The sequence below is a fragment of the Marmota marmota genome, unplaced genomic scaffold, assembly GCF_001458135.2.
Source record: "Marmota marmota marmota unplaced genomic scaffold, marMar, whole genome shotgun sequence".
In the NCBI taxonomy this organism is placed as follows: Eukaryota; Metazoa; Chordata; class Mammalia; order Rodentia; family Sciuridae; genus Marmota; species Marmota marmota.
Window position 1 is genome coordinate 18,907,247 of NW_025999968.1, and position 26,691 is coordinate 18,933,937.

Here is a 26,691-nt window from a genome sequence, read left to right on the forward strand (position 1 = left end):
TAAAAAAAAAAAAAAAAAAAAAAAAAAAAGGTCAAGTAACAGACCACATGGCTAAGAAGTGATAGAGCTAAGACTTTAAGACTTATACACAGAGAAACTGTGTATTAAATTATTACGTCATTCTGTCCCCTTTCCTATATATGACATATCAACATGTGGTATTTTTGCAGGGGAACAGTCTCTAAAAAAGCAAACTGTAAAGAAAACAAAACACAGTTAAAAGGCCTCTTGTAAAAATATTAATTAAATTAATTCAGTTTCAACATTATAGTATTAATAGAGAATATTTTAAAATACAATTCAAGGGACAGAGTTCTTGCCTGGAGTGCAAGGCACTGTGTTCAATCCTCAACACTATGAAAATAAAATAATCTTAAAAATTAAAAATTCTACAAGGGGGAATAAAAAAATAATTTGTACAAATCTAAGATCTGAGGTTACTACCAGATTCTGGCATAACTCTCAACATACAACTTTTTTTTAATATTTATTTTTTAATTTTAGGTGGACACAATATCTTTGTTTTATTTTTATGTGGTGCTGAAGATTAAACCCAGTGCCTCATGCATGCTAGGCAAGCGCTCTTCCACTGAGCCACAACCCCAGCCCTCAACATACAACTTTTTGATACTGCAGATAGTACATAGGTTTTACAGAGAAAGCTCTAGGTTGGCAATTCATTTGTCCAGAGACAGAACTGGATCCATATTGGTATGTCCTCCCTTAGTATGAACATTATCCTTACCATATAAATACAAAGCAACAGACTGCTAAGGTATAACAAACAGAAAGGAGCATAAACTACCACAACAATTGCAGAGCTCATGATCTCATCTTCTGAAAAAGTGGGTCTCTGGGAGTGTGCCATTATTAACAGCATCTATTCACTTAAAGGCTATATACTGCAAGGCACTCTCTACCACAAGGCACCATGCTTCATAGATTTCTACCCATCTTACATCTGAATCTACAGTAAAGGAATATGCTACAATAGAGTTCTTCTGGCAGAGTCCTGGGGGTTCAGTGTTCTTTCCAGGGACCTTAAGGCTGACAATGACTGGAATGCTGTGTTACAGTGAACTCATAGAAAAAGAAACCGGAGGGGGCTGGGGATGTGGCTCAAGCGGTAGCGCGCTAGCCTGGCATGCGTGCAGCCCGGGTTCAATTCTCAGCACCACATACAAACAAAGATGTTGTGTCCGTCGAAAACTAAAAAATAAATATTAAAATTCTCTCTCTCTTTAAAAAGAAAAAGAAACCGGTGGAACCTGATAAGACAGTGTTAACACAGTTCAATGTAAAAGCCTCTTACCTTATTCCTACCAACACTAACATGACCTCTCTAGAGACAAAGCTGGGACATCATGTCCTTTATTATTTCTAGCTCAGTTACACCAAAAGATGTCCATGAGAAGTACTAAAATATATGCAGTTGAGAGACCTAGTATGACAGAGTAAGTCCTATAAAGGAATCCCAGTTTTAGCTCTGCCATGATCTTGGCCTTGACTTTTGGCATCTTTAGTTCTGTCTTCCTTACATAAAGTAGTATAGCTTCAAGGTTGCACAGAGGTTCTCCATCCTGGTACGTACCATAATCACTAGAGGAGCTTTTAAAATATAACCGATACATAGGCTCTTCCTAATCCACTTTGATTTGAAACTACAGGAACCTTTGACTGAATAGGCATGTTTCTGTTCTACATAGTTGTTCTTTGGTTAGACATTTCTCCAAAGAAAATAAAGAAATTGCCAATGAACACATGAAAAAAAAGGCCCAACATCATTGACCATCAAGGAAATTCAAGTAAAATACCACAATGAGGGACTGGATATGTAGCTCAGTGATATAGCACTTGTCTAGCATGTGCAAGGCACTGAGTTCAATCCTCAGCACCACAAAACAAAAACACTTAGTTATATAATCCAGCAATTCTACTTCTAGGCACATATCCCAAAGAAATAAAAATAAATATGGCCACAGAAAAACTTGTACACAAATGTTCATAGCAGCATAGTAATAATAGACAAAAAGTAAAAACAACACGAATGTCCATCAATTGATGAATGGTAAATGTGTTATACGTGTACATGAAATATTATTTGACAAAGCAGAAAAAAAGAGATGAAAGAGTGGTATAAAGAGGGAAGGCGGGGGCTGGGGATTTGGCTCAAGTGGTAGCGTGCTTGCCTGGCATGCGCGCGGTGCGGGGTTCGATCCTCAGCACCACATACAAATAAAAATGTTGTGTCCGCCGAAAACTAAAAAGTAATATTAAATTCTCTCTCTCTCTCTTAAAAAAAAAAAAAAGAGGGAAGGCATAGGAGGGTGGGAATGATAGTAGATTGAATTGGACATCATTACCCTATGTGTATGTATGATTAAACAACCTGTGTAACTCTACATCATGTACAATCAGAAGAATAAGTTATACTCCATTTATGTATGATTTGTCAAATGCATTCTACTGTCATGTATATCTAATTAGAACAAATAAAGAAATTTCTTAGAAGTGTGATATATACTACAAAATATGGATGAATCTTGAAAACATAATAAGTGGAAGCAGACATATTGTGTGGTGGCATTTATATGAAATGCTCACAACAGGCAGATTCACAGAAACAAAACACAGGTTAGTGACTGCCTAGTACTAGGGGTATTATGTGGGAATTGAGAGCTGACTACTAAATGGGAATGGGGTTTGTTTCTGGGTGATGAAAAAGTTCCAAAATTAACCAGTTATAGCTGCAGAACTCTGTGATTATACTAAAAGACAGTAAACTATACAGATTAGAAGGTGAATTTTATAGTATGTGAATGATATAAAGTTGTTATTCAAAATAAGAAAAAGTTCTTCAGTTGATTTTAATACACAACCAAGGTGGAAAACCACACCAGTGAAGAAAAGGGTGTTCTTTCAAACTTGGATTCAAATCTTGACTCTGTCATATATCAGAAGTATAATCCTGAAAAAGAAATTATCTCTTTGCTTCAGTTTCTATATTGTAAATCAGATACTCACCTTAAACAGCCACTGTTTAAATCAGGAAAAAAATGTAAGACACTCCTAGAATAGCGTGCTAACACACAGAAGATAACAAATAATGGTAGTCAGTTACCTATCCAGGATCAGAACAGCACTCCACCTTGGCAACACACTAGAATTAACTGGGAAGCCTAAACAAACAATGATGTTTGAGTCCAATCACCAAGAAATTTTAATTTAATTAATTAGGTATGCAAATAGGCAGTAGAATTTTTATGATTATCACCATTATTCTAATGTGCTTCCAAGGTCATGTAGCCAAGGCACTGGTCTGGAGTACATATAAAGTTTCTTTTTGCTCTATAATTCAGACTATCTGATCCACATTACTGGGAACTATTCTTTTTGACTCCTTCAATGCCCCACTACCATGACTCCCACCACAACAACCTACACATTTGTTTGGTCTCAATATCTCAAGTCCAGGGAAACCAGCCCTGACCACCAAAGTGAGTTAAGTTACCCCCACTATATATTCCCACAGCATTCTCTATTTCAACTTCCCAGCACTCGGCACATTCCAATTTACTTGTTCAATGTCTGTTTCTAGGACTATAATTCACAGGATATAGGACTGTAATTCTAACTGTAATCCTAGCACCTCATAAGGCACATTCCAAAAATACTGTTTTTATCTTAGACACACTGTTATTTTTATTTCTGAAGTGAAGTAATTAAAATAAACATAACATCAAATAAACTTAAAGAGTTAGACTACAGATATAAACCTTAGAAGTGTAAATTCTTAAATAAAGAATCCTTTCAAAAATGGTTATAATGACAAAAATAAGTCAAATTAACAATTACAGTTCAATCTTAAAAATTACTTGAATATTTATCAAAGTAAATCCAACATCTTTAGTTCAAAGCTAACTAGATCTTTACTGACTTTTAAAACCATAAATCATATTTTACCTGGGGATGTACTTATTCATGATAGCATAAAAGCAGTTGTATAAATCGCTCCGTGGCAGTTGAAGATGCACCAATGGTTTCAGTAGATGTATCCAGCTAAGGGATGTGCTATATTTTATATTCCGTGATTTACAATAAAAGGTAATTACAGATTCAATATCCAGAAGTAACTGTGCTGCCTTTTCCTCTGGCACTGAAAGCTGGTCTAGAAAATAAGTGTCAAAGTAAAGTTACCAAGGACCTGTTGGAGACTCAGCGGCTAGTATTCCATTTGTTCACAAATGCACAGTATCATGTGAGGCAATTTAGAGCATGACAAAGGCAAAGTAAAATTACAGGAGAGTACTAGTCCTCATACTTACTTAATAACCATTGGTTCATGGATCGAAACTCCAAGCAGGGAAAAAAACAGGCAAAGCTCTTATAATCTTCTTTTAAACTTAAAGCAAGATAGTTGTTCAAAGAAAAGAAAACTAAGAGAAACAATCAGTTTCACTTTTGTGTTTTCTTATCTAGGGAAAAGAAGACTTCTGAATATAATTTACTAGACATCAGTACTTACTAATACTTGACCTATATTTATAAGAACAGCCAATATGAGCCACGCATGGTGGTGCACCCCTATAATCCTCGCAGCTCAGAAGGCTGAGGCAGGAGGATTGAAAGTTCAAAGCCAGCCTCAGCAACTGAGCGAGACCCTAAGAAACTCAGGAAGACTCCATCCCTAAATAAAATGTATTTTTTAAAAAGGGCTGCAGATGTGGCTCAGTGGTTAAGTGCCTGTGGGTTCAATCCCCAGTACCAAAAAAAAAAAAGAATGGCCAATCTGAAGCAAAGTGATAGGCAAAAATATGAATAACTCATGTTGCTGGAAGGCAAAAAAGTGTCTTCGAGACAACCAATTGTCGTCTAACCCACAATCAGCAGCTGCCACTATAACTTTGGCAAGAGGAGTGAAAGGGATTCATTATCCACCACCAAATTCCCTTTCTTTTTGCCTGTTTTGTAGGTTTATACTCTAAACATGTATAAATATAAAACTGTCTATAAATTCCTTTATTGACAGCTCCCACACAGGATAAGCACAAATACTATTTCAAACTAAATATGAACAAATCTATAACAGAATCAATAAAATCAAAGTCATCTCATTAACATATGATACATCATGTGCTGCCCTCATATCATAGATCCAAATTCCCTTCCTTTTGCCCATTCCACCAATGACATTTCTGTATAGTTAGAACACAGAAGCCTATTTAACCAATAAGTAAACTAAAATATGATGGAAAGAGGAATGAAAGATTCTAGATGAATTAGAAAAGAGAAGTATAAACTAAATTAACAATCTATATTGTGAATTAAACAGGATTGAAAACTTATTCACCCATGATTTATAACAGGTTTTGAACAGCAGATCATGATCTATGATTTATAGATAAACTTTTAGAACATAGTCCCTTTGGACTGTATACAATCATACAGATCTTTAATTATACAAAAACCAAGTTCAAAACTGCAACATAAGTGTATATGAAAAATAGAACAAACGATGTAAAAGAAACAGCAAAAAGTAGGCTCTTTTTCTTAAAATTATTAAATAATATTTCATAAGAATTAAAAAAAATCTAAAACTATTCATAAGACCTTTAAACATATAACATATCCCATATTATAACAAGATAAAAAATTTGCTAATTGAAAATAATCTTAAACTTACCAATAAACTCTAAGCAATCTTTATGAATAGTGTTCTGTTCTGGAAGGTCTAAAATACCATCCCATGATGCCAAACTATCACCTTTTCCCGCGACATTCAAAGCAATCTGGAAAAAGATTTTAAAAAGCAACAACTAGCTTCATATGTTATGAAAACATGCTCCAATCATAAAAGTCCTGAATTTAGAAATAATAACAAAGATTGAAAAATAAAGTTTCTGAACCCGCAGTCACATCACAACAAACCAACAATTACTTTAAATCCTCCTGCTTTAGATTTTACTACTTCATGTTCAGTCAGTAAATAGAACGAGTTACACACAATAAATATTTACATATATGACAATTTTAAACAATCATCTATGTCACTTTTTTAAAATGTAAAAACCAGAATGTAATACTGGCGAAGAAAAAGTTCACCTGTGCAATACACAATAAAAATTATACAGAACAGCAGGACATAACAGCACAAACCTATAATCCCAGCAGCTTGGGAGACTGATGCAGGAGGAACACAAGTTCAAAGTCAGCCTCAGCAACTTAGTCAGGCCCTGAGCACCTTAGCAAGACTCTGTCTCTAAATAAAATATAAAAAAGGGCTGGGGATGTGGCTCAGTGGTTAAGCACCCCAGGGTTCAGACTTTCATATTAAAAGCATTTAGTTGCTAATAAGGATTTGTTTTAAAATAATTCAGTAGGAAGTTCCTCAAAACACCAGGAATGGCCAGGAGCAGTGGTGCACACCTGTAATCCCAGCAGCTCAGGAGGCTGAGGCAGGAAGATCCCAAGTTCAAAGCCAACCTCAGCAAAGGCGAGGCGCTAAGCAACTCAATGAGACCCTGTCTCTAAATAAAATAGAAAATAGGGCTGGGGATGTGGCTCAGTGGCAACGTGCCCCTGAGTTCACTCCCCAATACCAAAAAAAAAACAAAAAAAACAACCCACCAGGAATGGAACCACCATATGACCCAGTTATACCACTCCTCAATATTTGTCCTAAAGAATTAAAATCACCATACTATAGTAATACCTGCATACCCATGATTATAGCAGTACAATTCACAATAGCCAAATCATGGAACCTGCCTAGATCATTCATTCAACGAATGAATGGATCAAAAAATGTGGTATATATATATATATATATACATAATGAAGTATTCAGTCATAAAGAGGAAATTATGTCATTTGCAGGAAAATGGATGGAATCTGAGAGCATTATGTTAAACAAAACTTAGAAAGTCAAGGGTCCCGTTTTCTCTCATATGTGAAAGGTAGAGAGTAAAAAGGAAAAAAAAAGTTGGGGGATCTTTCATGAAAATCAAAGGGAGATTAGTAGAGAAAAAGGGATCATGGAGGGTGGTGTGTCAAGAAAAGGGAAATTATGGGGAACAGTATTGATGAAATTATATTGTTATATCACATGCATGTATGAATATGTATAGTAATACTGCAACAATTAAAAAACATGAGAAAAAAACGATCCAGTGGATGGGATGGGGAGGAAAGAATGGAGGTACTAATCAAACAAGACAGGTCAAATATTTGTAACAGTGAAAGTTGGGTTATGGGTACATAGGGGTTCATTATACAAGTCTCCATACTTTTGAATGTGTCTAAATTTCTATAATAAAACATTCAGGGAGCTGAAGTTGTGGCTCAGTGGTAAAGCGCTTGCCTAGCATGTGTGAGACACTGGGTTCGATTCTCAGCACCGCATATAAACAAATAAAGGTCTATTGACAACTAAAAATTAAAAAATAAACATTCAAAAAAAATGCTTTGTAAAGTTAAAATTCCATTTCTGTTTAAGTATATATGGTCACAGGAGAAAAAAAGACAAAGGTATAAATTTAGATATTATGGGTTTTACCTGTAAGAAGTAGGTAAAAGATGATTTGTTTTTTAGGTTTTTTTTTTAGTTTTTGATAGACCTTTATTTTATTTATTTATTTGCAGTGCTGAGAATCGAACCCAGTGCCTCACACATGCCAGGCAAGTGCACTACTGCTGAGCCATAGCCCCAGCCCAAAAGATGATTTATATTTTATCTTTAGTTCTTATTGTTATGGCTTAGATATTAGGTGTCCTCCCAAAGCTCATGTATGAGAGAACACAAGAAAGTTAGAGGTGAAAGGACTGGTTTATAAGTCTTGACATAATCCATGCATTAATTCCCTGATAGAGGTTAACTGAGTGATAACTGCAGGCAGTCAGGGTGTGGCTGGAATAGGTGAGTCACTGTGAGCATGCCTTTGGGGTATACATTTTGTCTGTGGTAAGGGGAATCTCTCTCTCTCTCTCTCTCTCTCTCTCTCTCTCTTTTGCTTCTTGGTGCCAAGTTCCCAGCTGCCTTCCTCATCCACAGCCCTCAACCATGATGTTCTTCCTTACCAAAGGCACAAAGCAATGGAATGGACTGTCTATGGACTGAGACCTCTAAAAAGGTGAGTGACAAACTTTTCCTCCTCTAGAACTGTTCTTTTCAGGTCTTTTGGGAACAGTGGCAAAAAAGCTGATTGAGACTATTTCCACAAACATATAACAAATAATTAATTCAGAAATTGAAATAATTCAGAAATTATCAGTTGAAAAGCAAAGAAAAATCTATAACTCAACAACCAGAGGCATATTCCCTTTTTTAAAAAACACAGTTTGGATCATTCCATTTATGCTGTCATATTTCCTATGTTATTCATCAGTTGTATCTCCCCATTTAATGTCTTCATATACACCATTTCTAGTGGTTAAAAAAATACCTTCTAAAACCTAAATACTATTATTTAAAAAAAAAAAAAGCAAACATTATCGAAACACATTTTAACTACAGCCTGCTCATAAAACAAAGCCTTTTCAGAGACTTTATTTTTTTCAAAAGAAAATATTTTTTGTTGTGTACAATGAATTAAAATGCATTCTGCTGTCATATATACCTAATTAAAATTAATTAATTAATTTTTAAAAATCAGAAAAAGAAAATAATTTTTGTTGTTGCTATTGTGTGGTAGTACTGGGGATTGCATCCAGGGATACCCTACAACCGATCTACATTTCCAGTACCTTTTCTCTTCTTCTATTTCTTTAGTCAGGGTCTCACAAGGTTACCAAAGCTAACCTCAAACTTGTAATCCTCCTGCCACAGCCTGGGATTATAGGAATGTGCCACCACGCCTGGCTTGAAAATAATTTTTTAAAAATATTATTTGTAAGCGCTAGGGACGTAGCTCAGCGCTAGAACATTTTCCATGAGGTCCTGGGTTTGATCAACAGCAATGCAAATATATATATATATATATATTTTTTTAAAGTAATTACATTTTATACATTTTAGTTTCCAGTTACCTTCCAGACTTTGGCCCTTAGTTCAGCAGGCAGTGGTCTCCCCTGAATTATATTTCTCAAAGTTTCAAGATCACAGCCTCCTGCTTCCAGAGCTTCTTCAAGATCCCGTTCCCTAAAAAACAAGTCCTATTTATTAAGATAAATTTTAATTCATATTTTTCTTTTTCAATATTCATTTACAAACATGGCCTATTAAAGAAAACAATATTCTCAGCAGCCAAACTATAATATCAAGGCATACACAGCATTCACACATTCTGTTTTCTTGAAGATGAATTTCAGATTTTATATAGTCAATCTGCTTTTATTTTCCACTTTGTTTTACTAAGTTTAGTTATCTGTGTTACTAGATTAAAGAAAATTTTAAATTGAAGATGGTGCAAGCAGACTCACATCACTGTGGAAACACAGTAATGTCTACTACTTACCAAAAATAATGGTAGTAGTAATGACTACTGCTTGATAAGATTTCACTATGTGCCAGGGATGGCTCTAAACATTTTATATGTGTCCCTTTTTTAATATATATATTTTTAGTTGTGGTTGGACAAAATACCTTTATTTTATATATTTATTTTTATGTGGTGCCGAGAATTGAACCCAGTGCCTCACACATGCTAGGCAAGTGCTCTACCACTGAGCTACAACACCAGCCCTATGTGTCCTTTTTTAATCTTCATAATGAAGAGTTAGGAGATACATCATTGGCCTCAGTTACAAATGCAAAATTTGAGGCAAAGAAGGCTTACATACATTTATAAGAAAAATGAAGTAATCATCCTATGATATAAAAAAAAAATCACTATTCTTTCAAGTGTTTAATGTATTATAGTTATAGTTACATGTCTAATTAGTAGTAGAGCCAAGATCTAGATTTTAATGATCAGGTTCCTGAATTCATGTTCTTAACATTATGCTAAATAGTGGTAAGGAGAAAACAAAATCTGTCAAGAATTAAAAACACTGCAATCTGAGACTATTTAGTACATAACTATATTGATGTCATTACTTGAACAGTGCCTGACCTATGATAAGTACTCAATAAATATCAGAGGAACAAAATGGGCTTTAGTGATATACATTAAAGCAAAACAACAGAACTGTATTATCATGTAAATTATGAAGCAAACGTCAAGTGATTATGTTCAGTCTACTACACTTAAGGAGAAACTATGAAATCAATTTTATTTCCACTTCTACATGGTTAAGATAATTTAAAAAGCTTTCACAAAGGTATGAATTATTATTTTTTAACTAGAAAATAACCAATGAAATTAATTCCCTAGGCATTTTCAAAAGCTGAGGTTTCAGTCATTGTTTACATTGTTTATTATACATTATGTTAAAAATCTGTACAAATTTTTTAAAATTTCAAAACTCATCCAGATGATTTCTATCACTCTGTGAAGCAGCCTAAAAGGCAGATCATACCACTGGGATCAGAAAATCAGGATTCTGTCTCATTTTTGTGGTTTAAAAAAAAACAATAAAACAAATCACTCCCATTGCTCATTCTCTCAATAATATAAACCTCACCTATTGATAAGATTCTAAGAATATTAGTTTATATTCTAAGAACATAAATTTAAGAGTATAAACTTATAAAGTGTTATTCTCTCAAGGAGTTAAATGAAAATGTTATGACTTAGGATCATAATTGACAGAAAACCACTGATGGAATGTGAAAGGTTCTTTAACAAAGTTATTACAAGTTCATATGAACAAGGTAACTAGTAATGACATAAGAAACATTTTGGTAATTATGGTCACCAAAATATTGGAAGGAAAAGGGAGGGAACGAGATTTTTAAGTCTACTGTTCAAAGTGCAGGCCTATGGTTGGTTTATAAATTCTGGGGTTTGTTAACCCAAATGTACAAAACAGCTTATTTAGACAAGCCAGGTGTAGTAGCATATGCCTGCAATCCAGGAGACTCAGCAGGTTGAGAAAAGAGGATCAAAAGTATGCCTGAATAACTTAGTGAGAACTTGTCTCAAAATAGAAAAAAAGGCAGGGTGGTGGGGGTTGGAGGGATGCACTGAGACTATAGCTCAGTGGTAAAGTATCCCCGGGTTCAATATTTGATACTGGAAAAAATAAAAAACCTGAAGGACAGTATAACTGTGAAAGAAAAACTTAATGGCATCTTTGGTGAACAAATACCATTTATTTAAATGGTCAAATGTGTAAATAAATGAGGAACTGAAAATACTACTTAATGAAATGAAATTCTTTTACCAAATAAATGAACTAGAATGTTTCCATTTTTCAGGACAAAAACCTTCTTTTGGTGGGGGAGAGGGGGGTTTACTGGGGATTGAACTCGGGGCACTTAATCACTGTGCACATTCCCAGTCCTATTTTGAATTTTATTTAGCAACAGGTTCTCCCTGAGTTGTTGCTGGGCTCATTTTCTTTTTTAAGTACTCTGGCAAATCTCTTACTATTTCAAACAACAAAACTAGTATTTAGGGGCAAAATGCTTGATCCTGAAAGCTACTTTTAAAATCCAAAAATGTACCTCTCTGTTCATACAGCTTTCACTGGAGTCTATGGTGTTGTCCCCCAAGAAAACAAACTGGTCTCCAACAGTACAACCATGAGCAAGAACTGTGGAGACCAGAAAATGGTACACTGAAAGTAATAAAAAACACTTCTGACAAACCTAAAAAATTAAAAAATAATATTATCTTCTGAACAAAGTAAAGGTTCAGTTTTAAGACCTTTAACATTATGAATTGTGTTTGCAAAAGTAGTAAAGAGCTCAAATTATGAGGTTAAATAATTCATAGAAAGATAAAGCAGAGATACAAACTCTAGCACCTGAGTGAGACTTGTCTCAAAATAAAAACAAAAAGAAGCTGGGGATATAGCTCAGTGGTGAAGCACCTCTGGGTTCAATCCCCAAAACAAAACAAAAAAACCAACCAAACAAAACTAATTATACATGTTGTATTCCTAAAATTAAAAACTAAAAAAGTTACAGAAAATCTCCCACTAGGAACCTTTTTCTAAATCATTTTCTAAAAACTTCTTTTAGAAAATAGTATTCTAAAAATTTCTTTTTCCCATAATTTCAAAATTTACATAAATTGCTTGTTTGTATACACTCTCCCTGAACAACAGATGAAAACAAGACACTGTCCATCTTATAGGATCAATTAATGCTTAAATAAATAAATTTCTGAACACAAAACACTGAGTGCAGCACTTGACCACATCATAATTCTTCAAACCATGAATGCTATTACTCTTGTTATGACTAAACAATAGCCAACTTTTAAAACTCATTTTTATCATAATCATTCTAGAGAATTCAATATATAATATGAAATTAAAAACCAACTGTAATTCCACAACTGTAAGATAAACTGTTAATATTCTGCAAATTATTTTTTAGCTCTTCATATATATCTGTGTATGTGTGTGTTTGTGTGCATACACAGACATATATAAGCTAAAACTTAATAATAGTAAAAATACTATTTTATACACTTCAGGTTTCACTTTTATCCATCAAAACAAAAACAAAATCATGAAAGATACTACCCAGAGAAACAAAATGGGAAGGAGACTTTCACTTCTCACAAGGCATCAGTCAGTATACCTTGTGTATACTTATTTATTATATTTGAGTGGTCTGCGTAATTTAAATATTGATGGATTTCTTTTAAACATTTATATACTTTAATTCAGCAATAACTGAGAATAAGTAAAATGATTTAGCTAGAACCATGTTCAAAGCAGTCATTTTGCTTTATTTATTTATTTGGGTGGGGGGGCATGTCAAGGATTGAACTCAAGGGTACTCAACCGTTGAGCCACATCCCCAGCCCTATTTTGTATTTTATTTAGAGACAGGGTCTCACTGAGTTGCTTAGCACCTCACAGTTGCTGAGGCTGGTTTTTAACTCTCAATCCTTCTGCCTCAGCCTCCTGAGCCACTGGGATTACAGGTATGCTCCACTGTACCTGGCTCAAAGCAGTATTTTTAAAAACCACAATGTGTATCCATTAAAAAAGAAGAAGAATTTATTTGAATCATATGGCATTTTAAGCAATAAATTGAAATACTGAGAAACAAGACATGGAAAAAAATTTTAAAATTAAAGACATATCAAACAAATAGAAAAAGTCCACTATTCCCAATCACTCTTTCCCACACAAACTAGGAAGGAAATTTTTAAAGCATTTATTTATAGTGGTATTTTTATTGGAGAGTTTTGCCTTTTAGTAGTTGGGGAAGGTGGCTATCTGTACTCTCTAAAATGAACAAATGTAGTAAATTTGCAAGGAATAAGAGCAAATTTGCAAGTAGTAAGAATTCTCACCCCAAACATGTATTTCTTTCCTTAAAGCATTAAGTAACTAGAACTTAGGAAAGGATACTATATATAATATTAAGATATTAAGGATAGTATACACATATAGGATACTATAAACATTAAGAAAGGATATTATACATATATTAAGAAGGAAACAATATACTATTTTATATATTTTTATTTTAATTCTCCAATAATGAATATTAATTAAAAGTGTAAACAAGATAAAAGAGTTCAATCAGTAGCTAACAGCAAGCTGTCTTCTAAATATTTACAAACATGATAAACTTGGAAGTTTAAAAATGTACAAGTATTTGACTCAATTTTTGAGCAAGGAAAACTAATTCTGGATAAAGTTAAGGGTAAAGGTGAAGGGGTGGCATGGAATGGTTAGAAGAGCTCTTACAGGGCTTCATTTATGTCTTCAGTCTGTATCCCACGGCCTCACTAAGACTTTAGGCAGTCTTGACATATCCTCAGCTTCTTCATGCCTTGGTCTTTGTGTCACATTCAGGAAACTGTAAATTCCTGGCATAAGGTTAATCTAACCAGTTCTGCCTTCTTTGTTCCTATACTTTATGAATGCAGACTTCCAGGAAATAAGAAAAAATTTATGATACTACCATGAATTCATCTCTTTTAGGTATCAATACTGCCTGAAATATCTCTTGAATTCATCATTTTCTTTTACACCCTTTACCCAGCCACTTTACCTCAGGTCACTTTATTTCTGACTTCCTTTATTTCAAGAACTGAGGATGTCCTTTTTCTGACTTCAAAGAGAAAATACAGGCCAGCAGGCTTCTCTTTCCTTTGATCTCACCCCCCCCCCAAAAAAAAAACCAAACATAAGCTCAGTCATTCAGACAACTGCTTTCCAATATTCACAGGAGCAAGGTGTCCTTTTCCTATTCTAAGACTGGTAACTTTAGCTGGCTCTTATCTTCCCCCCAAATTCCCTTGGAGTCATGTGCCATCAATTGTCACCTCTTTATTATTTTCCATTTCTCTTTCTCTGCAGACTTTCCTCTGAATCAGTATGTTCAAGTATCACCACTATGAACAAAATCAACAACTACAACCAAAAAAAATCCAAACTTTCCCTTTGCATCCAGCCACCAAACCTCTGACCATCTCTTTCACAACAGAGCTTTTTGAAAGAATTCTTATGCCATCTTTTCTACCTCATCTTACATCCACCTCCTCACTCTCCTGCCTACTCCATCATTTCTTATCCCTTTTTTGATATCTACCACTCCATAGGAACCCCTCTCCCTATCATCCCCAATCTTCCTTCATAATAATCAATCTAAAACACTTAAGTAGGATGTTTTCTGAAATGGAAAACAAATGTTTAATTCACCTAGCCTCAGTCTATCAACTAAACTAAGACAACTTCACTAGTTCTAAAATTCTTAAAATCAAATCTTTTTTCTGTAATTATAAAAAAATGAAAGATTATAGTAATAGTTCAAAAGGACCACTTAGAACCTATAATATATATAATCACCCTAAACTTAAAATCAGAAATATAGAGAAAACAATTAGCTGGGCAAGGAGGTGCACATCTGTAATTCTAGCAACTTAGAAGGCTAAGGCAAGAGGATTGCAAGCCAGCCTCAGCAACTTAGAGAGATCTTGTCACAAAATAAAAAATAATTTAAAAAGAGGGGATATAACACAGTGGTAAAACACACCTGGGTTCAATCTCTAATACTGAAGGAAGGAGAGAAGGAAGGGCAGACAGATGGATTCAATTGCCAATTTTTTTTTTTTTTTGATATAGTGTCTTACAAGTAGAGTAGAGTAAAGGGAGAAGAGGAGGAGAAAGAAAAAAGACACAGGACTAAAATGAAGCAAACTGAATTCCATTCATGTATGCTTATGTCAAGGTGAACCCAACCATTACGTATGACTATAATGTACTAATAAAAGTATTTAAAAGTACAGTGTCTTGGAGTGATCAGAATCCAAGATAGATTGTTTTCTTAAAACAGAAATACAAATGGGGCTGGGGTTGTGGCTCAGTGGTAGAGTACTCGCATCGCACGTGAGAGACCCTGGGTTCGATCCTCAGCACCACATAAAAATAAATAAACAAAATAAAGATATTGTGTCAATGTATAACTAAAAAAAATTTTAAAAAATAGAAATACAAAAGGTGCATTACTGGGATATCAGTAATCTCCCAAAGTCTGCTACGTAAACATCTTAAATATGTTATTTCTGTTTATATTGTTCAAACCTTAGTCTGCCAACAGTATTAAATACAGCCAAGTGGGGGAAAAAATGGACATAGAAATCTTCACTGAAACTATTTCTAGTGCTAAAAAATACAGAGTAATATAGCCTGTGATGATTATTCTCCTTGCATGAAATATTTCCACCTTTGAGTACTCAAGAGTTTTCTACACATGACCCTTAAAAAAACTCATTTTTCTTTCCTTCCTTCTCTTTACAGTTCAACTCAATGAAAATAGTAATTTCCAAACATCTCCACTTACTCTCTCCTCATTCACTGAAAATCTCTACCATTCTCCTAAATTGCTCCAAGAATTCATTAGACATCAATCAGAGTCTTCGTCCTCTTTACAAAACTCTACAAAGTTTTACTTTCTTCTTAAAACCTTTTCCTTCAAGTGCTTGGGTTGTAACTCAGTGGTAGAGCATCTGCCTAGCATGTGTGAGGCACTGGGTTCGATTCTCAGCACCGCATATAAATAAATATAATAAAGGCCCATCAACAACTAAAAAATTTAAAAAACCTTTTCCTTCAGATTCTCCTCTATCTTCCTAACCCATAGTCCAAATTATTTTCTTCCCTAACATAAACATTATTTTATTCAAATCTTCAGTAAATACGTATTGAGCACCTACTACATATACACTTGCCACTATATGAGGCATTGGGAATGTAGCAGTAAACAAAATGTTCACACTCTCATGTGGTTGGGATGCTAGCCAGTTATTCCAAGGTTCTAGCCCAAGTACTATTCTTATATATATAATGTCACACAGAGGTGGGAGCAGGTCTTTCTGGAATGCAGTTCACTCAGATTTGTTTGGAACGTAAACCATTGTGAGCGTGGAGATATATATATATATACATATATATATATATACACACATATATATATATCATAACCAGATACAAGTCTCTGACCAATTACTCAAAATTCTAAAAATGACCAATCAACTAGCTGCAAGCACTAGCAAAACAGGTGACAGTCAGTATGCAGTGGCAAGCTGCACATATAGAGTTGTGGTTTCATGGCTTAATTTGTGTCCCCCACATTTCAGGGTATTTTTTAATGCCCAGGTCATGAGACATCAAAGCTTTATCTGAACTTATTCTGCTACTACTGTTAGCACCCTGCTACAAATTACTACCATATCCAAACGCCTTAATTAGTCCCTGAATATTTTGTGACATTGTTAGAACTGAAAATAGGACAACTTTGTCACAGATTTATTTGTAAAGTAGATATGGGTGAAGTCAAATCTCAGTACTATGTAACTTGTTATTTTTATTTTTTATTTTTTAAATACTTATTTTTTAGTTGGAGGTGGACACAATATCTTTATTTCATTTTTATGTGGTGCTGAGGATCGAACCCAGTGCCTCACCCATGCTAGGCGAGCACTCTACCACTGAGCCACAACCCCAGCCTGTTATTTTTAAATACCAATCTCAAACCATTAAAACTTCCTAAGCATTTCAAAATATAGTATGATAGCACATTCAGAAAAGATCTTGACAACTTTTGAGAGTGTTATTTAATTGCAAAAACTTAATTCTTTTGAGAGTGTTATTACTGCAAAATACTAAACTTACCTGGATTTGTGTCAAAATCAGGTACAACTACTACAGGTATTTCATTAAGATTTATTTGCCTACATGTTATTTTCCCTTTAAAGAGTTTCTAGCCTTTATTTTTGAATTATAAAAGTAATATATAAATGTTATATCCACCCCACTTCATCAGCTTTAAAAATTTAGTGAGCTTTTATTAAGATCAGATCTGCAAAAGCAGCTTTGGGACATGCCCTTATCAAATAAGATAATCCTCTCCATAATTTCTGTTTTAACCAGGATATTGTGCCAAGTAAAGATGGTAAGAAATTTGGTCATTTTAGTTTGGCAAACCAAACATGAGAGCTTCAGTACTTCATCACTGTACCAAGATGATTCTTGTACCATAACAATTGTAAACTACTAAAATTAATAACAAAGGGTACAGATGCTTTAAGTTTTTTTCATAGGCTTATTTTTTTACCCAAAACCATATAGGTCAAACTGAGGGAATGGTATCAATAGTGTCCCTTCCTCTGCTAAGAAAAAACTCAGGAGCTATTGTCTAAGTTTAAAAAAAAAACAAACAGCAAAATAAAAGGTTTGTCAAAACTACATGTACAATTGTATAGTGGATCTGCTATAATACTTTGCCTACAAAATTGTAAAATAATTTCTCCACTAAGAAGCAGTTAACCTCAGAGTGCTCGAAATCCTTGCTTCTTTCATGCTTTCTCAGGATAAAAATTTCTCAACACTGTGTATTCCCATATTATGAAGGGACTGTGGTGCAGCACTTTCTTTTTTTTTCTTCTCTTATACCAGGGATTGAACCAAGGGGCACTTAACCACTGAGCCATATCCCCAGCTCTATTTGTATTTTATTTTGAAATAAGGTCTTGCTAAATTAAATTGCTTAGGGCCTTGCTAAAGCTAGCCTCAAACTTGTGACCCTCCTGTCTCAGCCTCCAGAGCCTCTGGGATTATAGATGTGTGCCACTGAACCCGGCACATTGCAGCACTTTAAAAGCACAAAAAAATTTATCCGTTTTTTTAATGTTTTTCCACCAAGACAGTTTATTTGGAAACTAAAAATGGAGCATATCCTTGCCGAAAACAAAGAATGAGATAAAAACAGCAAAAATTGGACAGAAATATTATATATGTCAGTTACAAATTTCCACTTTGTCCAAAGTATAATGATATTAAAAAAACTCACCAATATTCCTCTTCTTGAAAACATCCTTTTGAAATACAAAGGAACAAATGAAGTGACAATGCTTTACAATATCTGGGCAATTCTTTCCAAAAGTACTTTTCCAATGGGAATCGTACTTTGACAAAGAAATACATACTGGGTTTTTTTTTTAAACCTGGACTCCAACCATCAATGAAAATTAATTTGATATAAAAGGACCTCATTTAGTTTCTTATTGGTAGCTAAATCTAAACTAAATTAACAAAATAAAGAACAAGAGTTTCTGTTTCTCAATTACCCACTGATATATGAGATGGATACAACATTCTATATGTCACTTTTATAATTCAAAACAAAGGCTAGAAACTTTTTAAAGAGGAAAATAACACAGGAATTATTTTTTATACATTTTTTAGTTGTAGATGAACACAATACCTTTATTTTGCTTATTTATTTATTTTTATGTGGTGCTGAGGATCGAACCCAGTGCCTCACACATGTAAGGCAAGTACTCTACCACTGAGCCACAACCCTAGCCCCACAGGAATTATTTTTAAAGGAAATTTTAAATTTCTCCAATATCACTAGATAAAAACAACAGAAAAATTACTGAGCTAAAGTAATCTAAAAAGTATAACTGTTTACATGTTCTACATATTACTCTCAAGTCAAAATAAACTAATTTTATTTTAATATATAATAGAAACACACAATATAATAACATTGTTATATATTACATATTTAGGCAACATAAAAATGTCTGTCAATATATTATGTTAAATAAGTATATTTTCTAGATGAAAGTATATAACCATAACATCTGAAGATTAAAAAAAACTAATTTACGTAATTCCTGGCAAGGATATAACATAGTATTATCAACACAAAAGTGAGAAAAAGGTATAGTATATAATGCTATTATATCCTGCCATGAGTCATCAGTCATCCCTTCTCATGGATGCAAGAATGTCAATGAGCTACCAGCTCATACATATCCTTATAGCCTCTAGACACCACAGATACACTCAACAACGCACATTTTTTAAAAATATTTTTTTAGTTGTTGATAGACCTTTATTTATTTATATATGGTGCTGAGAATTGAACCCAATGTCTCACATATGCCAGGCAAGTGCGCTACTGGTGAGCCAAAGCCCCAGCCCCCAACAATGTACATTTTTAATAGTGTTTTCCAAAACACATGATTGAACATATGATTAACATATTTTTACTTGGGCTTTCTCTAAGTGTCTGTTAATGTGAAATACACAAGATATATGAAATCAACTTTAGAAACAGTACAGGGCTTAGAGGAAGGAGACATAAACTTAACCATCAAATTTTCCACTAATTAGATCTGTCATATGACCATTCTAAGTCTGATATTTAATTTTCCAATAAGGCACTAACCATAATTCCTAACTTAACTTTCTCACTGAGTGGCTGTAAAATCCAAATGAGATAATATATATAAGCATTATATATAAGGGTTAGGTTCTGTATAAATGTACAGTGTTTGCTTATGTTTCCTTGCTAAAGTTATACTGTAAAAACTGGTTTATGTAATAACTACTTTAAATAAGAAAAGAAATATACACTACAACATTTCCACCTAACTATAAAATGCTAAGTCAGCTAAAGGACATGAAAAAGCTAACCTTCAAGAAAACCTTCAAGAAAAGGGATGAAGACCTGAAATAAATGATTTAATTAGTCAGCATTTTCTTTGTTTGGGTTAAAAGGCGCAGGCAGACCCTTAAAAACTAACATATAATCTATTTTTAGCAAAGAGTTTCTTTTTAAATTTTTTTTTTAGCTGTCAATGAACCTTTATTTTATTTATTTATATGCAGTGCTGAGAATGGAACCCAGTGCCTCACACATGCCAAGTGCTCTACCACTGAGCCAGAACCCCAGCCCCAAACACTTTTTTAAGTGACTTTTATTTATTGCTTTTTTTTGCACAAGAAATAATTTGATCTTATTATCAAATTGCTTTCTGTCTGTCTCAATATTAAATAAGTAATTCAAACACTGCCTCTTTACAAACTGTGTACTAAAATCCTATTCTACTTTGCTAGAGCATGTAATTTCCAAAAGCACTGGTATTTAGACATCTTCTGTAGTTACCTTCAAGTATCATTCTCAGTGATAAAATGATGAAAAAAATCTAAGTGTACAAACAAAGCAATAACATGCAGAGTTCTGGTTTTAAAACTGTTTCAATCTTTTTTCTAAAACCTTACACAGCAGTTTGAACATAACCATTCAGTGAATGTTTGCTGAGCTATGAATGCTTTGCAAACTATTTTGCTTTTTGATACATAAGAAAGGGCATTGTCTTAAAGTAAAATTCACACTTCAGCATTATACAGAAGTGCTTTGTCAAGCATATTTTATCAATTATGTTCAGAAGACTTCTAGTCATAAATTGGATGTCTATTGCAGTGCTCTAGAATTATCTGAATTGCCTCACTAACTTATGTAGGAAATGCACTTGCCCCCTTTCTGCAGTAGGTACATATAGATAAAAATGAATTAACTTAAATACATTTCTTTAATATTCAAAAATCAATGACTAATCCTAACTTGTGAATCATTAAAACATCAATATGAAACAAAATCAGAAGTGACTATTTAAGAAGTACCTCTAAAAACTGTAAAATCTGAATTTATTTAGAATTTAAAATAAATCGTATAAACAAGTCATCTTCAATTCTCATCTCTGCACGCCCTCTAATTATATGTTACAAAGTCAAACAGCATCACTAACCCCTAATTTAATAAATAATAAGTATATTTTTTCTTCTTTCCCCTTTTTTTGGATTATTTTTCTTATTGTTTGTCTTCAGATCAGGTTCTGCTACACTGCCCCAGCTGCTGGCCTGGAAGTCCTGGGCTTAAGTGATCCTCCTGCCTCAGCCTCCCAAGTAGCCAGGATTATAAACTTGCACCACTGAACCTTGCTTTCCTTCATTGTTTCCCTAAGATAATATCTAGCTTTAACAAGCTGTCAATGTTCTTAAACAAGGGATTCCTTTCTGTTTCATATTAAATGTGTTTCTTTATTGACTATATTATGTCTAAAATTGCAATCACCCAGTCCTTCAGTGATATTTTCAATCTTTCCTCACATTTTAATACTTATAAAGCAGGGAGCACTGAGAGTACCATTTACAGAGTGCACAAAACTTTAAAAAGAAGTTATTATTCTTAAAACAATCCTATTCACATCTCAAATTAACAATTGAAGCTTCTTTATAGAACTAATCCTTCAATTTTAAAAAAAGTTTAGCAATAATTTAACATTAAAACAGAACTATGAATTAAAAGTGAATATTGAGTAAATAATAAGTTAAAGAAGTTCAGAATATCAAGTTATGTAATTAAAATCTCTATGCTATCAAACAGTTTACTCTTTGGTTTATGAAGAGTAAGTGTTTTTAACTGTCATATTTTTATTTTAACTTTGTCAGATGGAAAGTTTTCTAAAATGTATCTTATCATCTAACCCAAACTCATCTTAATGATAGGGCTATTCAGCTACAAATATAAGTGTGTAATAATAATATCTATCAAAAATTTTCTAAATTATGGCCTAAGATTATTTTTTTAATATTTATTTTTTAGGTGTAGATGGACACAACACAATGCCTTTATTTTTATGTGGTTCTGAGGATCGAACCTGGGTCCCGCCCATGCTAGACAAGCGCACTACCTCTGAGTCACAATCCCAGCCCCATGACTTAAGATTATTTTAAGGAAATATTTCAAGCAGACAGACTCAGGAAATGAGAACATATGTTCAAATCAAGGCTGGTCTCTTTAATACTACGAAAAATATTACTAATCTTTGAATTGTAACAATTTATCAGTTTGGTTTTATAAATCTAGATTCTCTTCACTTATTTTAATTTTTAAAATTAAATTTAAATTTCAAACTAACTGTAGACCCTTTTAAAAGGATTTCATCATACTCTTGGAGTTTACATGGCTGGAGTTGCAGAAAGCTAAAGAGCTTAGGAAGTTTCTGATCACCTAGGCTTTCCACAGGAAATGAGCATTATACCAGCAGACAATCAGACAATTCACAAAACCACTAAAGTCAGGAAATTCATATGAAATGACACCTTGATATGCTACTATATGAGTACACAAAAATCTGCATTCATTCATGACACATTCATTTAACATTTATTGAATCACCTGCCATCAGTCACTGCCTTGAAAGGTTCACATCTAAAGAGCAATGACAAGTCATGTATTTAGATAAATTACAGTATTACATGTCAGGTGATATAAGTTCCTCTGACGTACTCATGCTGAGATACACATCATTCAGTACCTTGCTAAGTAACCTGATATTTGAACTAGCAGAATTAGTATAACCAGAAGCTAGTCAGAAATACAGCATCTCAGGTCCCAGTCAAAATTTACTGAATCAGAATGTGCATTTTAATAATCCCCTCAGGTAATTCGTTGTACATTTAAATTTGGGGAAGCAGTAATTTAGAATGTAACTGAAAAATCAGTAAATAAGTAATATCAGAGAGTTCATGTACTTTTAGGAACTTCAAGCCCCATCGTGAACCTCTTAAAAAACTATACACAATTTTAACAAGTTCCACTATCTAGTTTCATAGATTAGGAACAAATTGTAAGATACCAATGATAAGGAAGAAAACAGGGAAACCTTACAAAAAGAAGTTTCAAACGTAATGACTATGCTATGTGGAGGTCATTTAAATAGCAACAATCTGCCATATTTTCCTAAAAAGAGAACTGAAGGTCTTACTGTATTACAGTAGCCCAAGAGTAACTGATGTTCTCAAATGTGCCTTCTCTAACTAGATCGGAAATTCCTTGAGGACCAGAACCTAGTTTTATTATTACACACTTATATTTGTAGCTGAATAGCCCTATCATTAAGATGAGTTTGGGTTCGGTGATAAGATACATTTTTTAAAAACTTTCCATCTGACAAAGTTAAAATAAAAACATGACAGTTAAAAACATTTACTCTTCATAAAACAAAGAGTAAACTGTTCCCATTCTATAACAACCCATTTACAATCACTCTAAAAGAAGAGGTTATACGGAACCTATGACTCCCAATCCCAAGGTGTTTCCTGACTATTTAAGTCCACATCTGAGGGACTGGTAAAGGGAGGGAAAAAAAAAAAAAAAAAAGACAGATCAGAGGGGAATGAAGGTAAAATAGAAATTATAGATCATCATCCCAGGGATCCCCCTTTCATGAAAATAAAATAAGTAAAAAGGAGAAACCACACAAAAAATACACTACCTCTAGAAGAGTATAAACGCTACGGGTAGAAACCATTCACTCCAGATCCCTTGTCTAGAACCAGACACATGCTCACAATTCTAACATAAGAACTTCCCTAAAAAGCTTTAACTCCAGAAACATTTCCTCTCATGACCCTCAACATGAAGCTCACTGAAGCCAACTTATCATACAATCCACTCTTCCAAAACAGCAAACTTCAGGAAATAACCAGCTAGGTCACTTTCTGAAAAAGTTTTGCAACATCTATATCACTGATTTGTTGAAGGTTCCTATACCTGGATAAAAACTTCCTCACTATTTTTCCAGACCTATTTTTCTATAATTTCTCTTCAGCCATTCGGTTTTAGATACTAATCTTGAAAAAAAGTCATTGTCCTGTCTATACCCTTGTTGTCGTTACTCCAGAGACCTTTCCCATTTTTCTCTCTTTTTTAAAAAATATTTTTTAGTTGTAAGATGGACACAATACTTTTATTTTACTTGCTTGTTTTTATGTGGTGCTGGGGATCTAACCCAGTGCCTCACGCATGCTAAGCAAGCTCTCTACCACTAGCCACAACTCCAGCCCCTCTCATCTTAATCTGAATTTGTACTACCCAATATTTTAGCTACTAGCCACCTGCAAACATTTATCATTTGAAGTGTAGCTAGACCAAATTGAGATGTAGGCTAAATGCAAATTGTACATTGGATTTTGAAGGCTTGGATAAAAAATAAAAGATGCAAAAATTGTTTTTTTAACAATGATTGTATGTTGAAAGAATATGTTGATGTATTAGACTAAACAAAATAGATTATTAAAGCTAATTTTCACTGTTTCTTTTTAGTCTTTAATGAGACTAACAGAAAAATTCTAAATTACATGTGTGGCTCACATTATATTTCTTTTGGACAGAGTTCTTGTAAATCCCACTCATTCTTCAAAGTCTGATTCAAAAACCACTGCTTCCATGAAGCTTCCCCCCATACAAGAAGTGGGTTTTGCCCCCTCTTTCATTAACACGCCCAAAGAATGAGATTAATTTTACCTTGTTATTTAGTGTGCCTGTCACAGTTCCCCAACTCTAACATAAGCAAACTAAACAAAGAAGCTATATTTAGGTCAAGTTTTCCTCCTACACCTTGTAGAAAATACAAGTACAAAGGGAATGCTTGATGTCTGCTAATGGAAAGTTGAATTTCTCAATTATCATATTATTTATTTCTTTTAACTATTTCCATTTCTTCCCTGGGATTTAAGATGTCTGTCAATGTTTTCTATAGCTTTTGGGTACAGAGAATGTCAGTGGGATGTACAAATATAAACAAGAAAAACCAAAAATAATATGTGTGATCAACACATTTAGATCAACTGTAAAAATTACACAAGCCTCTAAATGTTCCTTTAAAGAAAATTATGCTAGGGAGCACTGTACTGAGAATAGCAACTATTTCAAAAGTAGGAGAGTTTCCCAAAGATTAAGGACACTGGGTGAGTAATGCCTACCAAAACATTACTGGAGGTCCTTCCCAAAGCATGCAAAAGGTTGGGAGCAGCGAGAATAAAGTCCCATGGGAATCCAAAGATATGAAATCAATCTGTGAGAAAACTGACGAAAGAAAAAAAAGATGTTAAAAAAATAAAAGAGAGAGAGACAAATGGCACAAACTGTTGGAAGACGAAACGAGATTTTAAAAACAACAACAACAACAACAACGGAATATAAAAATTATCTCAAGTGTGGGGAAGAAATCTTCTCTGGGAGTCTCTCTCAACCTCTGAACCCCGAGGCAAAGGTCGTGTTGGTAATTTCAAAAGGGCTTTTCTCCAACTGGTATTCGAGTACCTTAGATTTTATCCAAGAAACTTCCATCTTAACCTGCCTACTCCAACTCCCGCAGCCAGAGACACTGGCCAAATCTAGCCTGAATCCTCCCTCTCCAGCACATTTTGGAGGCCGGGGACTAAGTAGGGACCAGACTGAGGCCGAGCAACTGGACCACACACCTCTCGAGTCTGGCCCCAGCCCCTCGAGCAGGAACCGGCAGCGAGAGGGGAGCCGGCAGGCAGAGGGGGCGGGGCAGGGCACCAGACTTCGCCAGAACGGGTCTTTTTTGTTCCGTGCCGGCACCACCCGGTGCCTTAGGGACAAGCAGGTTGGTGAGAAGAAAGAATAAGGAGCCAGTGAGAAGCAGTCCTGAGCTCTCACTCACCAGCCGTCGCCGCTCAACGTAGGCAGTGGCTGGACCTCTTCTCCTTCCGCCATTGCTGTTGACTTCCACGTCACTTTGCCGAAAAGTGGACCTGGCGCAGAGACAGACTCTAAGACCCAACGTCGTAAAAGGTCTTCGGAAGTCCGGAACTGAGCTTCTCCGGAGCGAAAGAAAGAGGGAGGAGGCAAGGGGAAGGTGGAACTTAACGTCAGGACGTCCCGAGGGCGAAACGCAGCGTCAAGTGCTGGAGGGTGGAGACTTGGTGAAGGCAGCTACACCAAAAACTACAGGTCCCAGGATGCCACGCGGCCGGACGAACGGAGCGGGCGGGGCCTCGTAGGAACGCTCGTCGCGCTAGGCGGCCAGTAAGTGTCCAGCGTCCCTGCGTGGCATCCGGTTAGCTTCTTCACTCCAACTTGGCCACGAACTTAGAGTTGGTAGTCCTGACTACTGGAGAGAGGAGGGGAAGTGAGGATTCACACAGGGAATGTGGGCGTAAAAGGAGACCCACGTTGCAGTAATTTATAACAACTACATTTGAGGAAAAAGTAGGATGTAAGAAAAAAGCACCCCACCCCTATTTGTGGGACCCGGTCAAAACTACAAACGGAGGTCTGCATACTTTAAATATTTAAAAGTTATTAAAACAAGCTAAATAGTAAGGAGAATACGTCCTGCCTTAAAAAAATATCTTATAACAGCTTGGAAGTTCAAGTCCCAACTTTAGAATTCTGGAAATGTAATTCCTTACAAGGAGAGATAAAAAGACCTTTCCTTTTCCACCCCATGTCCGCTTTACTTGGGCCTCCCTGTGTAAGCTCCGCCCACACTACCGATCCTACCCAACCCA

General features: G+C 34.7%; 1 protein-coding gene across 4 annotated transcripts in view; it reads right to left on the bottom strand.

The window, feature by feature from the left end:
• The window catches only part of Tbc1d23 (TBC1 domain family member 23), a 59,073-nt gene extending 33,015 nt beyond the window's left edge, over positions 1-26,058 (bottom strand). For 2 of the 4 annotated variants that reach the window (XM_015478584.2, XM_015478585.2), the window contains exons 1-4: positions 25,842-26,052; positions 9,025-9,136; positions 5,684-5,789; positions 3,964-4,168 (exon numbers count right to left, since the gene is read on the bottom strand). In XM_015478584.2, the coding sequence (XP_015334070.1) occupies positions 3,964-4,168; positions 5,684-5,789; positions 9,025-9,136; positions 25,842-25,894 (476 nt within the window). In that variant the 5' untranslated portion in view covers positions 25,895-26,052. Of the gene's footprint in view, positions 1-3,963; positions 4,169-5,683; positions 5,790-9,024; positions 9,137-25,841 lie in introns of all 4 variants that reach the window. The other 2 variants (XM_048803455.1, XM_048803456.1) reach the window with 2 other exon arrangements.
• Between the last annotated feature and the right edge of the window lie 633 nt (positions 26,059-26,691).